The following is a 14,898-nucleotide window of genomic DNA, read 5'->3' as shown; positions in this document are numbered from 1 at the left end:
CTTCCTAATCTCATTCTGCCTTTGTTTATCACCAACCCTCACTGGGCGCCCGTATGTGCCAGTGCCTGCCAAGAGCAGAGGGCAAAATGGACAAGAGGCCTGTGGCCCGGAGCTGACCTCCAGGGATGGACAAGCAGACCTGCAGCAGGACACACAGCCTGTGTCGGGAGAGGGGGCCAAACCTCAAGGGGCCATAGGAGTAAAGCACTGAGGAGATGAGGGAGGGTCATGTGGTGCCTGGGAAGAGCATTCCAAGCAGAAGGATCAGTAGGTGCATGATCCCTGAGGCCAGAAATTGCCTGGTGTGTCTGAGAGTCTGCAAGAGGCCAGTGTGGCTGCAGAGGGGGAGGGGGAATCAGGAGGAAGGGCTTCTAGGGCATTGCAAGGACTCAGAACTAAACGTCCTTTAGAGAAATCCTTGAAAATACAGACAAGCAACAAGTAGAAAATGAAAATTAGTCAAAGACCGAGATGCAGTATTTCCTTCTAGGTTTCCTGCCTTGGGTGTGCAGGGGCTGAATGACTTAGTGAGCCCTTCCCACCATAACACCAAAGTTAAAATAACCTTTGAATTACTTCAAATGCATCAACACTTTTTGTCTGTTTCAGGCAAAATGGAACAGATGTCCACGGCCCCCAAAGCATGGAGGTCCCAGGTGCCGTGCACACTGTGTCCCGTGGGCTTGGCCCTGTGGTGGCACAAACCCAGTATTTCTCGTGTGAACCTTACTTTAACCTGAGAGATGGAAATGCAGCCCATTCTAGACCTGGACTCTGGGTGCCAGCAAAGCTGCTCTGGGATCATCCTCCTCCTGCAAGGCCACAGTCGTCAGGCACCGCGCAGGGTCTCCAGTTTTGGATTCTTCATGGTGAGTGAGGACTCCCAGATGTCTGGTCTTTTGGATGCCTTGGGACTTTTTAGTTTTTGAGGCTCGAAGCAGCTTGTTTCAGATTTTTATTTTCTCCACTTAAAAACGTGCTTCTCAGCTCATTTGATGATTTGCTATTTGGTTTAGTTTATTCATCTTGAGGGTTAGCAATACGGATGTTTTGCAAAGCACTGAATGCAGTACTTCTAGAAAAACCTTCTTTTATCACCTTATATGTACCTTTTAAGAATACACGAAACACATCACCAAACCAGCTCTACAACAAATACTAAAGGAACTTCTTTAGGCGGAAAAGAAAAAGCCACAACTAGAACAAGAAAATTATGAAACGGGAAAGCTCACCAGTGAAGGCAAACACACAGTAAAGGCAGCAAATCATCCACCCACAAATATGATATCAAAACCAGTAATCATGAGAGGAGGAGAGACCAAATGCAGGATATCTGAAATGCGTTTGACATTAAGAGATCGGCAACTTAGAACAATCATGCATATGTATAGACTCCTATATCAAAACCTCATGGTAACCACAAACCAAAAATCTATAATAGATATACACAAAAAAAAGAAAAAGGAATTCAAACACAACACTAAAGACAGGCATCAAGGGCTTCCCTGGTGGCGCAGTGGTTGAGAGTCCGCCTGCCGATGCAGGGGACACGGGTTCGTGCCCCGGTCCGGGAAGATCCCACATGCCGTGGAGCGGCTGGGCCCGTGAGCCATGGCCGCTGAGCCTGCGCGTCCGGAGCCTGTGCTCCGCAACGGGAGAGGCCACAACAGTGAGAGGCCCGTGTACCGCAAAAAAAAAATAAATAAATAAAAGACAGGCATCAAATCATAAGAGAACAAAAGAGGAAAGGAAGAAAAAAGACCTACCCCCCACCCCCCCGCCGCCAAAAAAAAGAACACACTCAGTGGAGTTACACAGTTTTGATCACGAAGACATCTGGCATAAATGGGTTGGGGACCTAGAAGAGCCAGCAGGTGGGGCAGATGTTGGGGACGGGAGCCCCAGGGCTAGGGGAGACCAGGGGGTTGGACACAGGTCCCCAGCAGCCACCTGTCCTACTTCCCTTCCAGAGGGGCCGCTCTACCCCCTGGTGGTGGAGGAGGGGCCCACGCGCCACCTCAGGCCCCTGATCCCCGCATCCTGGCACCACAACTGCTGGCAGGAGGGTCCCCAAAACTTGTTCATAGTCCAAAGACAGGAGGGTGTCCATGATCCACACAGGACCCCAGACTGGGGTGTCTCCGAGGTGACAACAGCGGGGCCCTCCTGCCCCAGGGAGGAGCCCAGGCCAAGAGGCCCGGACGGAGCAGAGGAGGGGGAGGGTCCTGCGGGGTCAAGCGCTTTGGAACTTGAGACGTTTGCACTTTGGGCCAGAGGAGCTGCTGAAGAGCCCTCCCTGGCTTGCATGTCAGGGAGAGGCCAGGACGTTGCCAGGCTTCCTAGTCCTCCCCTCACTTTCCCTCTGTGTAGTGTAGTGCGCGGTGCACACAACTCCCCACTCTGGCTCAGAGCCTCCTTATCTGGGGAGAGAGGGAGGGAGGGATGAGAGCCATCAGCAGACACCTGTGCCTACCGGCACACCTGAGGACACACCAACTGCCCACACATCGTAGGTCTCCTGGAAGGAGCAGGAAGTCCAGCTCCCCCCATGCCATCCTCTAGGGTGTCCTGGGGACAGTGGGGACCTGGTGGTCCGGCTGGGAGTGAGGCATCTGTGTGCTGGGCCTGGAACTGCCATAGTGGGCTGGGGTCCTCTGGGGGAGGACCCTGCACGCTCCCCACTCTCCCACTAGCCCCGGTGGGTACAAGGCCATGGGGCCGAGTGTCCATGCTGAGTCTCAGAAGACCCCGTCCAAGACCCCCTGCCCGACCCACAGACCAGGCACAGGGGCCCATACCTGCCAGAGCTTGGAGAACTTTGGGGAGCCAGACCTTCTGCACCAGGCCAGCAAGCAGACCAGCAGGACAGAGAAGGCGACCAGGGCGAGGATGGGGAGGACCACCTGGACCTGGCTCTTGTCTTCGGGGTCAGGCTTGAGATTGGGGAGCAGCATCTCCGGGCCTGTGGGGAGTGGGCAGGACCTCCACCCTGTGTTCACTGGTGCAGGAGCCACTGCCTGTCTTGGGGGCACCCTCGAGGGGGACATCACCTCCAGCCAGGAAGCCCATAGGTGGGAGAGTGGCAGGGAGATGGGGTGCATGGGATGGGCAGGGTGCCAGGCACAGAGGGTGGGGGTGTCTGATGGGGGGAGACCCAAGGGGGCTCCCTTGAGGCTCCCCTCCTGTACCCCAGGATGAAGATAGAAACACCTACCCCAGGAAGGTGTGAAGAGTGTGTCCTGGGGCTCTGCCAAAGAGAGATCCCAGATAGGTTGGTGGGGACCTGCCCTGGGCCAGCCCTTATGCAGCCCCTCCACCCCAGGTATCAGATGAGCTCTGGATACAGGAGTCCATGAGGGCCTCACTGGCTTCCCCTCCCAGGGCCCGGCTAGGCTGGGGGTGCCGTTCTCAGCCCCTCCCACTGTACCTGGTCGGGGGCAAAGCTGAACCTCTGCTCCCTGTCCCCAGAGCTCGGGGTGACCGTGACTGCATTACAGCCAGGTGTGGGGGCGTGAGACTGAGGGGTGGTGACTTGGGAAGTTTTGCAGCAAAGGAACGGGGAGCGGGTAGGAGGTTTTCAGGGAGGGAAGGGACCAGCTCCCTGTGCAGACAGGGGATGGTGCCCAGGGCATGCGTGCACGGGCTGCCCTGGGGAGAAGCTCGGAGGGGGCACAGATGTGGGGTGGGCGGAGCAGATGGAAGCCCTCTTTAGGCCCCACCCCTGTGGCTCTGGGCACCTCAGGTGAGCAGGAATTGCTCCTCCCTGGTTGCTGCCCCTCCCAAACAGGAAAGCACCTGGGCATCAAGGCGCTCCTCCCCTCACCTGAGACGTTCAGGGTGGTGGTTTTGAAGTTTCTCTGGAGCCCCACAAGACTCCACCTGTACTGCCCTGCCTGGGCGTCCTGGGCTTTTTCAATCACCAGGTGCGCCTCGCCCCCTTGAACCCAGAGCTGCCAACCATCCTGGCGGAAATTTCCTGGGGCCTTTACACTGAAGACGAGCTGCCAGCTCTCCCCGTGGTGGGTTCGCCGGGAGATGTTGATGTGGGAGAAGAGGTTGGTGATGTTGCAGGCCATCACGGCTGGCTCGCCCCTGAGCACAGAAACCACGTCCTCGGTGCAGCTGGGGCTGTCCCAGTCTGTGTGGGGATACAGTCCAACGTGTGGGTCACAGCTGGGCCTCAGGACTTCCACTGATTGCCCTCCCTGGGGTCACTGACACTACCTGGGGCCTGGGCCCTCCTGGCCTGACCTAGGTCTCTCCTTCCACCCCTGTCTCACCCCCAGGGGGGACCCCCTAGCAGAGTGGGACCACGAAGTTTACCTCCACTCTGAGCACTCCCAAAGGTGGCCAAGAGCAGGAGGGCCCAGAGCATCCTGGGAGCGGGAAGGGGAGATGCCGAGGTCAACATGGCCGGCAGGACGGGGAGCAGGCCTCAGGGGTCCCTCGTCTTCCTTAGTGGTTTTTGGGACACTCCCTGGAGGAAGGAAAGCCGATGAGTCAGAGGCCCCCTGGCCTCCTTCAGAAGCCAGTGGGAGCGGCCACAGCCTGGCCAGGGCGGGTGGGGGTCCCCAAGCTCCTGCCTGACCGCTGTGCCTTGACCCTTCTCTGTGCCTTTATGATGTGTGCAGTGGGGCCACTGTCAGACAGATGAAAAACATGGATGAGACGGGAAACAAGTCCCTGGGACACAACCCCATTTACATCGCAGGGGTTATCCTTCAATTTTATATAAAACATACAAAACTGCCTGAGCCGTGTGTCCTGTAGAGATGGGTTGTGACACACAGAGTCTCGCATAGCCGCTTGAACCTGACACCAACCTAAGACCACCTTGGAAGCCCCCAGCCCCTCTCCTCCTTTTGCATTCCACAGCTGGGCATTTGGGGACATTTGGCCCGCTTGCCAGATTTATTAACGAAAAGAGTCTTCCTGTGGAAGTCGTGAGTTCTGATCTGGAAAACTGAACTTTCACTTCCTCTGAAACAAGGGTCCATCTCAGGCTTCAGCCTCCAGTAAAAGGGACATTTATCCTGATTAGTTTAAGCTATTTAAACTATTGACCCTTTGATTAAAATAATAATAATAATAATAATAATAGACTTTTTGGTTTTGTCTTTGAGCAGTTTTAGGCTTACACAAAAATTGGGCAGGAAGTGCAGATAATTCCCACACCCTCCGTTACTGGCATCTCCAGTCAGTGGGGCATTCATTACATCTGATGAACCTATCGTGCTTTGTTCTCACTGACTGAAGCCTACGCTTCACATCAGGGTTCACTCTCGGTGTTGGACATTTAATGGGTTTGGACAAATGTATAATTACATGCATCCACCTTTAGGTAACATACAGAGTAGTTTCACTGCCCTAAACATCCTCTGTGCTCCATCTATTCATCCCTCCTTCCCCCCAACTCTTGGCAACCACTGATCTTTTTACTGTGTCCATAGTTTTGCCTTTCCCAGAACGTCACAGAGTTGGGACCCTTCCGTTTTGAATTCAGCCTTTCTGATTTTTTTTCCACTTTGGGGGGAATTGGGCAGAAGGGCCAGGAGCAAAGGGAACTGTGAACGCAATCGCTTCCAGGAGCTTGGGGCCGTCGGTGAACAGGCTCGGTCCTGACCTCAGGAGGCTCTGGGCCGAGCAAGGAGAATGACGATGGGAGGGACAATCTCAGTCCCCCCCGCCACTGTGGCCACAATGCACCCCCATTCCAAGCACTGCATGTGTGGAAACTCGTCAAATCCATGGGACTTTGACCAGGTGGAGCCTGTGGTCCTCCCTGTTGTCCCATCTCCCCATTCCGCCCCAACCCTCACTGGGTTCCTGCCTCAGAGCCGAGCTGACAGCTGACTAGCCTGTAGTCTTGCCCCCTCTACCTGCCTCGCCCCTGGGACTCCTGTTGGACCAGCAGGTCCTGGCCAGTGTACTGGTGGCCCTGGGAGTTCCTGGCAAGAGTGGGACAGGGTGCACAGCCCTGCTGATCTGGGGGCCTCGGAGCAGCAGGAGAGGGAGGCCCACTCTACCCTGGAAGGAAAATGGCTATATCCAGCTTTTGAAAGAAACATTGAATTTGAGTCAGGAAGGGTTTCAAGAACGTAAAGTGCAAACCAACCCAAGCTCTCCTGTCCTCCTCCTGAATGGCTGGGTCTGCAGGGGCTCTGGGTTGGCGGCCACACTCCTGGGGAGGGCGGGGGTGGACCCTAGCATGGGTGTGCCCATGGGCCCAGGGCTGGTCCCAGGCGGCTCACCCTCCAGGGGGATGGACCAGGCAGAGCAGACAGACAGATGGCCAGGCTGATGGATGGGTGGTGCTTTCTTTCTCACTCAATCCACATGGGATTCTGGAGTCCCGGGGCGGGGTGTGTACAGGGTATGGTGTACCGGTGACAACGCATCCCCCTGCCCTTAGGAGTCTTGGTGCTCTGGTCTCTAGTAGACGGTGCTGACCCTGGGTGCATCCTGGATGAGACCCCATGGCAAACCGAGAATGGACTCTACGTGGTATGTGCCTATTCTCCTAAGAACAGGGACCCTGAATCTCCCTGAGGTTTGATTAATTGCTGTGCTGCATGTGCCCAGGCATCTGATGACAGCGCTAGGAGCACTGTTCCTAAACTTCATAAATCAGAGGCAATTGCTATACCCTGGATGCCAGTTTTCCATCTATGCATGCATACCTGTTTAATCTAAGAGCACACATGGCCCAGAGCTGCATTACTGGGATTCCTGGTGTGTGTCTTCCCACCACTGGTCCAGTTCATTCATTCATTCACTCACAATAATCAGCACCCATGAGCCCACCTCCCACATCAGGCTCTGGCTGACCTTGCCCCTAACCTGCACCCACCAGGCGGCCCCACCGGCCCACCCGCTGCCTCCCCCTCCCAACCCTCCACATCACTCCCTTGCTTTTTTATGCATTGTTTTGCGCCTCTGCATTCATAAAAAATAGAGAAGCTTTCTTTTGGCTGTCTTTAATAGTATGATAGGCTACTGGCCAGTTTCCGCTGGGGAGCCTCCTTTTGCCATCCTTCCAGGCTTAGCTGGTGGACCCGGTTGCCAGGAGGCAGTGGCAGGTCCTGAGGCAGCGGAGGTGTAGGCCACCCTGGAAGCTGAGTCACCAGGCCCCACCAGGTGTGGCCCCTTCCAGCGGTTCTGAGCTTCGTGGGGTCGGGGTCGGGTTCCAGAGTGGTCAGTGGGCCAGAGTCTGAACTCGTGTGACCGGTGCTGCTGTTTCCCAGCTTCCTTTGTTTGACTTTCTAAACTTGTTTCTATTCCTAATTCACCATCAGAAGGACAGCCTTCTTTTCTCATATATGTACCATATATGTAGCTGAGGAAGAAAAAAGCACTGAAAGATGTCAACTGAGAGACACGTATTCTTGTGCACACGTATGCACACACACGCGAGTAATTTTACATATGTGGAATCATATTAGACGAGCTTCATCAGAGATGCCCACTGCTCGTCCTCTCTCCTTTCTCCCTTCATACTGTATGTAGTGGGGTGAATGGTGACCCCCAAAACACATGTCCATCCAGAACCTGTGAAGGTGGCCTTACTTGGAAATAGGGCCTTTGCAGCTATAATTAAAGATGAGGTCGGGGAGTACAGGGGGCAGACCGGCTCATCCTGTTTTTGGCCCTTTGAGTTTCTGCATTGCCACTGCCTTTGCAAACCCTTTGCCCATTTTCCTGGGATTGTCTGTCTTCTCCTTACAGGTTTATAAGACTTTCACGCCTTACAGAAACAAACCACCATCCACGGCAAGTGCCTCCCCATCATCATTTCTCCCCTGCTTGTTTCTGAAATAAAGACTCCACATGTTTATGTCGTCCTGTCTGTCTTTTCCTTGAAAGTTTCAAGATTTTGTTTTAAAGTGGTTTTTGTTTGTTTAAAGTATCCTTTTAAAAAGGCCTCCCAGGACTTCCCTGGTGGCACAGTGGTTAAGAATCCACCTGCCAATGCAGGGGACACAGGTTTGAGCCCTGGTCCAGGAAGATCCCACATGCTGTGGAGCAACTAAGCCACAACTACTGAGCCCGCGCTTTAGAGCCTGTGCTCCACAACGAGAGAAGCCACCATGATGAGAAGCCCGCGCACCGCAACGAAGAGTAGCCCCCGCTCGCCGCAACTAGTGAAAGCCCGCGTGTGCAGCAATGAAGACCCGACGCAGCCAAAAAAAAAAAAATTAAAAGAAAATAAAAATAAAAAGGCCTCCCAGACTGTTGAGAATCCATCATGGCCAAATTTTGTCCATTTTTATATTCAAATCTTAAATCCACCTCAAGGTCTTTTTGCAAGTGGCATGTGACAGGGTCTAATTTTGCTTCCTTCCAGGAGGGCAAGTGGTACCCAAGGCACTGAAGAGTGAAGCACCCTGTCCCCTCTGGCCGAGGGACCCCCACCAAGCGGGGCCACTCAGGGCCTGCCAAGCCATGCGGTCCAAGCCGCTGTTGTCCATCGTGTGTTTTCACCCCTGGGATGGCAGGCTCTCTCTACTGCTCTGTTTATCTTTCCTTGGACTTTTGTCTTACATGAGAACATCAACATAATTTTAATCAATTTTTTTTTTTTAGAACCAAGTTTTTGATGATTGAGTGGAGAGGGGCCGTTGTCCCGATCCTGCCTGAATCTGCTCAGCGTAACACAAAAGAGGCTGAGATTTCACAGTTGGACACAATCCAGTGGCTACCTTTCTGATTTTACTGCCAGTCAGCAATTGCCAGGATGGGTATAAATAGCTCATCGCCATTACATGTTGCTGAGAGCCTTGTGATAGAAGGTTCTAGAAAGAGGTTTTGCAGCTTTCTGTGCTGGGGCTTTTCCTGGCACCTCAGATAAGATCTGCTCAGTCCTTTTCCTGAGTATTTTTGAAAAACAAGTTTTCTTAAATTGGAATACACAGAATGGTGCCGAGCAACACATGGGGCCCAAAGGCATCCTTGCTGGTGGTACACAGTGACCCCTGGCCCCCTGGCCAGAGCCCTCAGGGCTACCTGGAGGGAGACCCCTGCACAGGTGTGTCCTACCCCGAGCCTGGCTGAGCAGACAGGAAACTCATCTTGTGTGGTCATCTCTGGCCACTGGCCGTCCCTAGAGGAAGCCTTGGGCAGGACCCCCAGCATTTCCAGTCTCCTCAAGGTCTCCCCCCACCCCTGCCACTCTGCTGCCTCCACTGACCTCAGAACAGTCTTTGGTCCCCACACTTCCCCGGCCATCCAACGTGGGTCTGGGTGCCCCACTGACGGGGAGGCAGGCCAAGTCTCCCCAAGCCGGAGATGCGGGAGGACACGCTCCCAGGGAGGCTTGCCCGCTGACCCCCAAGGCTGGAGCGGGCAGGTGTCCTCAGGGCCACATGAAGGATTCACTCCCAGGGGACCAAAACATGAACGCCACCTAAGCCCATGCTCTGGGAGCCTGGCCCTTCAGCAGCATGAGTGGTGGAGCCCCCTGCTGGTGGCCCGGCATATCCACCGAATGCCCAGTGCACAGACTTGACACCCGGAGTCCTCTGAACGCGAATTTATTTCTACCACGTTCCTTCTGTGCAACCTCGAGACTTAGCAGGCGTGTTCTTTCTGGGAGGGAGATACCCAGGGGTCTGTAGTATCCAGAAGGAAACCCTCCCCCTCAAAACCTTTCCTCATCACATGTTTTCCTGACTGTTGTCCGGCGTTTATCTTTCCTATAAATTTAAGAGTTGTGTTTCAAGTTCCAAGTACACTTTCTGAGATGTTGATTGATAATAAATGAATGGGTGGGTTAGTTCACAATCCTGGACCATGCAGGGCCTCAACAGCTGGGAGAAACCACCTCCTCTTCAGAGGCTTCCTTGATCCTACTCCCACTCCCTGCGAGGCCCACCCCTCTACGTGCAAGCAAGCACACAGGGTGCACACACACACACACACACACACACACAGTGCTGGGGGGAGGGCCCCTCAGGGCCTCCCACTTGCTCTGCATACAGTAGGTACTTAATCCCTGCAGACCTGCTCAGCTTCCCCTGCAGGGCCGTTCCCATGAAGGGTGCAGTCAGTCCCCCATGGTGGGCCCTGAGCAGGGGCCTCAGTTGAGCTGGGAGGGTAAAGGTCAGCCTTGGTTCGCACCTGGATCAGGTGACATGGAGAGGGGGTGACCTCAGCAAAAGTGTGTTTATATAACAGAGGCTGACCTGCCTGGCTGGACTTTGGGAGGGAGCATGTATGTTGCCAAGTAAAAGGAAAGCAAAAGGAAGCAGCAGGCTGAGGTCCAGAGGTTGGCTGGGAGGACAGCCGGGGACCGCCAGCAATGAGGAAGGGGCCCTCTGAGAGAGGTGTGCGGGGATTCCCCGAGCCTGCCACCCTTTGCCCTCAGTATTGGTATGTCCTACTTCACCTGCCTGCGAGGGAAACACCCTAGTGAGGTCAGCCCACCAGTCTCCCAATCCCACCAGCCTCCCGCCCCAACCTCTGTGGTTTTCACCACACTACATACCCCAGTATCCTAACAATTATTTTATTTATTTATTTATTTATTTATTTATTTATTTTTTTTTTTTTTTTTTGCGGTACGCGGGCCTCTCACTGTTGTGGCCTCTCCCGTTGCGGAGCACAGGCTCCGGATGCGCAGGCCCAGCGGCCATGGCTCACGGGCCCAGCCGCTCCGCGGCATATGGGATCCTCCCAGACCGGGGCACGAACCCGTATCCCCTGCATCGGCAGGCGGACTCTCAACCACTGCGCCACCAGGGAGGCCCTATTTATTTTTTATACATCTTCATTGGTGTATAATTGCTTCACAATGCTGTGCTAGTTTCTGTTGTACAACAAAGTGAATCAGTCATATGCAGACATATATCCCCATATCCTTCCCACTCTCCCTATCCCACCCCTCTAGGTCATCACAAAGCACAGAGCTTATCTCCCTGTGCTATGCTGCTGCTTCCCACTAGCCATCTATTTTACATTTGGTAGTGTATATATGTATATATAGTGTATATATGTCGATGCCACTCTCACTTCACCCCAGCTTCCCCTTTCCCCACCCGCGGTGTCCTCAAGTCTATTCTCTATGTCTGTGTCTTTGTTCCTGCCCTGCCACTAGGTTCATCAGTACCATTTTTTTTACATTGACTCATTTTTTAAACATTAGTATCTATTTTAGCCTCACCTTAAGAAACACCCATCTGTAGTCATTAGATGTGCTATTTATAGGTATGTTGTCACACACAATGAAATGACCAGAAGACTATTAAACCAGGAAGTGTCACAGACCTCCTACCGCCACCTGGTGTCCTCCTGAGGGGGTATGACCTGGGTAAGGGTGACCCCTGGCCATGCTCTGTCATGTTGTCTGAGGGAAGCCAGAGGCTGCTGAAGTTGTGGGCTCCCAGAGAGGCCCTGGTTGGGACTCCAGGCTCTTTTTCCCACTGCCCAAAGCCTCCAGTCTCCTCTGAGCCTTCCTCGGGCCATGGGAGGGCTCTGCCCTCACACACAGGGACCTCTCAGTCAAACTTCATGTGCTCCCTGAGGTTCTCCTCACTGGGAAAGCCCCTGGATGATTCCAGAATCCAGATAAGAGAACACCTGGGTCGCACACATCTCTGCCCCCAAAGCACAGCCACCTTGGGCCTGGCTCTTCACCATCAGAGGATACAGCCTAAGAGCTGGGCAGACCTCCAGCTCGGGGCAGACCCCCAAAACTGTGGACAAGTCTTAACTCAACTGAACAAGATCTATAAAATGGAGACACAAACTTCCACCTTATAGAGCACAGAAGGGCTGTCTGCAAAGAGCTATACTGGAGATGGAGGAGCTGGACTGGGCATGGAGGGAGATCCCCATGTCCTCAGGAACATTCTGCTGCCTTGATCTGTCTGGGGCTCCACTGCTGTCTTATTTTTAAACCTAGGTATATTCTATGCAACATTTGCGACATACTTGTATTTCAAAGTGATTCATTATCTGAAATTCAGATGGGTTTTTAAGTTTGGCAGCTCCACTCCTCTGCTTGAGTCTCCCCTCTCTTCTCCAATGCTGCAAAGGACAGAAAAATGGGAGAGAGGGAGGCCAGGGCACAACAGGGAAAGTGAGGGGTGGGAAGGCAGAGGCTCAGGTGTGGCACAGGAAGACTGCATGCATGGGGCAAGGACTGGAGGGGCCCCAAGACTTCTGGGATTGGGAAAAGCAAGGCAACAATTCAGATTCCTCTCAAATCATGGGCACGGGTGCTGGCATCTGCACATATCAAGATGGGGCAACACAGCTGGGATTTGTGCAGTCACTTGGGAGCTCTTCACATTTGGGGGTCAGGGAAACACCTTGGGAAGTGCATGCCATTGCCAGCACCGTGTCCTGCCACAGGATCTTGGGGAAACTGAGGCAGCAGGTTTGTGGAATCAAGGGTGTCGGTTGGCCAGGTGCACAGGGGTCCTCGGTCAGCGGGGATCTCCATTCCCACAGCACCTGTGAGCAGCGGGAACAGCTTTCCCACCTACCGCAGAGGCTCCGGTAACACCCACTTGTATGTACTTGGATGTTTACATGGGAAGGTGAGCGCAATGCTGCCCCGGCCGGCTTTTCACCGACACTGTGGAGGGAGGCGACCAACCACCTCCAGAAGATAGCTGAAAAGGCGCAGAGCCCCAATTCTGGCTCAGAGGGAGGAAATGCCCCAGTCCAGGGCGCCACTGCCCATGTCCTGTCCCTGCTTCTGTGGCCTGGAGGGAATCCCCACTGGGCATGAAAGTCCTCCAGGCCTAGGGGCCGAGCCTGAAAACCCTTCCCGCCTCAGCCTCAGCACATGCCTTCCCTTCTGCCTTTCTGCCTGGCTGCTTCTCACTCTCATTCACAAGGTACTTCCTGAGGACTTCCCTGGTGGTCCAGTGGGTAAGACTCTGTGCTTCCACTGCAGGGGGCCCGGGTTCTATCTCTGGTTGGGGAACTAGATCCCACAGGCATGCCGCAACTAAGGATCCTGTATGCCGCAACTAAAGACACGGTGTGAGCCAAAAATAAATAATAAACAAATAAATATTTTAAATAAACAAATAAATACATTTGGATATCCCATAAGACTTTATAAAATAATAATAAAAAAACCCCACAAGGCACTTCCTCTGAGAACTCTCCTCCCCCTGCACCTGCTGGTCGTACCCTCCTGGGACCTCAGCGCCTCCCCACCACCTTCACTATCACTATCAGTATGTCCCTGGGGATGAAGGCCTCCCAGGGGCTCTGGCACCACAGGCATGGAAAGTGGTTTTCAAACTGAAGCTCATTAATCAGTAGTGGGTGGTGAATTGAATTTAGTGATTGCTGCTGCAGTTAAACCAAAAATGAAAGGGAAGCGTGGAAAGGGGAAGTTGAGCACACCACACCTTAGGGGAAGTCTCTGGGGGGTTTCATTCTTTTTTTTTTTTTTTTTTTTTCGGTACGCGGGCCTCTCACTGTTGTGGCCTCTCCCGTTGCGGAGCACAGGCTCAGGACGCGCAGGCTCAGCGGCCATGGCTCACGGGCCTAGCCGCTCCTCGGCACGTGGGATCTTCCCGGACCGAGGCACGAACCCGTGTCCCCTGCATCGGCAGGCGGACTCTCAACCACTGCGCCACCAGGGAAGCCCTGGGGGGTTTCATTCTGTTTTACGAGTGTTTGTGAGTGAATGAGCTGAGTGCCTGTGAGTGTGAGAGTCCACGAGTGTGCGTGTGCGCCCCTGGGAGTGCACACAAGTGTGAATGTGTGCACGAAAGTGAGCGTGTGTGCACGAGTGGGAGAGCCGCCGTGCTGGGCCTGGACGTGAATGCGTTTCGCCACAGACGTGGTCGGGGGCAGGAGGGGCTCTGTCCGGATGGGTGGATGCCTGGGAGCCCGAGATGCCACCTCTCTGCCCCTCCAAGAGCCGAGCCTAGGGACGCCCTGCAGAGACGCAGTTCCCCACCTCGACGCGAAGTCCCTGTCCCCTCCCTCGGCGTGCAACCTGCGCCCCCGGTCGCTGGCTCGCGGACCCCGGCCCGGCGCTCTGGGCGCAGCTCTGTGGCAAGAGGCAGCCGGCGTGAGTGAAGGTAGGGAGCTCCGCGCCCCCGTTGTCTGCATCCCAGCGCGTGCCTGAGTGCACCAAGCTGTCCGACACCCGGAGCCCCGCCCCCGCCCCTCTGGGCCTCCCCTCTCGGCCCGCGAGCCCCTCACCTGAGGCCAGGGTCCCGGTGCGCCCGGCTCCTCCACGCCCGCAGCTGCAGCTCGTCTGTGCGGTGTGGGCCGGATAAAACTGAGCGATCCCGGGGCGGAGCCAGGCGAGGAGGCGGGAAGGAGGATCCAGGATCCGCTTGAGGTTGGCTGGGCACCCAGGTCCTATATTCAGGAAGGAAACCCAAGTAATGAGAAATCACTCGAGTTTCAGGAACTGCCCTGAGTTCACGGGAAAAGTTGATGATTTTCTTGGTAGTGATTTCCTACACTGCATTAGATGATCATTCTAAAGATAACAGCAAGTGGTTGTTTTTCTGGAGAGCCAATCCCTGGAGTTCTCCATCCTCAAGCTTCCTCAGAACAGATGCTTCTTTGGGGAGCTGGGTGGGTTCACTGCCCTTCGTGGATCAGGGGACCTGCCAGTCCCCTCCTGTGTGCACCACCCCCACACACAGGCTCGCACCCAAGGGTCAGAGCACTGCCTATTGAGACTCCTCAGAGCCTGATTCCAACTTGTCAGAAATGCAAGTTGGGTCCACTTGGAAATAGGACTGGGGGTGCAGACAGGGATAAGGAACCACAATAAATAGGCGCAGTGGTCAAGAGTTAAAAGGTTAGACTGCCCTTTATTAGCCCTTGAGCAGAAGGAGCTCCTCCTCCCAGCTCTCTCTGCACTGAGGGTCATACCCAGGGTGGGTGTGGAGACACATCGTGGGCAAACGAAGG

The 14,898-nt window shown here is 54.5% G+C and overlaps 1 protein-coding gene across 1 annotated transcript; it reads right to left on the bottom strand.

The window, feature by feature from the left end:
* Positions 1–2,310: 2,310 nt before the first annotated feature.
* Positions 2,311–14,198, bottom strand: SECTM1 (secreted and transmembrane 1). Its single transcript, XM_082603065.1, has 6 exons — positions 14,173–14,198; positions 4,324–4,477; positions 3,824–4,138; positions 3,215–3,247; positions 2,799–2,962; positions 2,311–2,420 (listed from the first exon to the last, which is right to left on the bottom strand). Exons 2-6 carry the CDS (start codon positions 4,409–4,411, stop codon positions 2,406–2,408), a joined length of 615 nt encoding a protein of 204 aa, XP_082459191.1. The 5' UTR covers positions 4,412–4,477; positions 14,173–14,198; the 3' UTR covers positions 2,311–2,405.
* Positions 14,199–14,898: the final 700 nt, after the last annotated feature.

Source organism: Mesoplodon mirus, assembly GCF_964341445.2.
Source record: "Mesoplodon mirus genome assembly, chromosome: 18".
Classification (NCBI taxonomy): Eukaryota; Metazoa; Chordata; class Mammalia; order Artiodactyla; family Ziphiidae; genus Mesoplodon; species Mesoplodon mirus.
This window is presented reverse-complemented; position numbering and strand designations above follow the sequence as displayed.

What these genes read in the sequence shown, in the direction of transcription:
- SECTM1 (XM_082603065.1), bottom strand. Translation starts at nt 4,411, where the DNA reads ATGTTGACCTCGGCATCTCCCCTTCCCGCTCCCAGGATGCTCTGGGCC. An exon ending in TGGGAGTGCTCAGAGTGGAG is followed by an intron (nt 4,139 to 4,323) that starts GTAAACTTCGTG and finishes ATCCCCACACAG; the next exon opens with ACTGGGACAGCCCCAGCTGC. An exon ending in CACCACCCTGAACGTCTCAG is followed by an intron (nt 3,248 to 3,823) that starts GTGAGGGGAGGA and finishes TCTCTTTGGCAG; the next exon opens with AGCCCCAGGACACACTCTTC.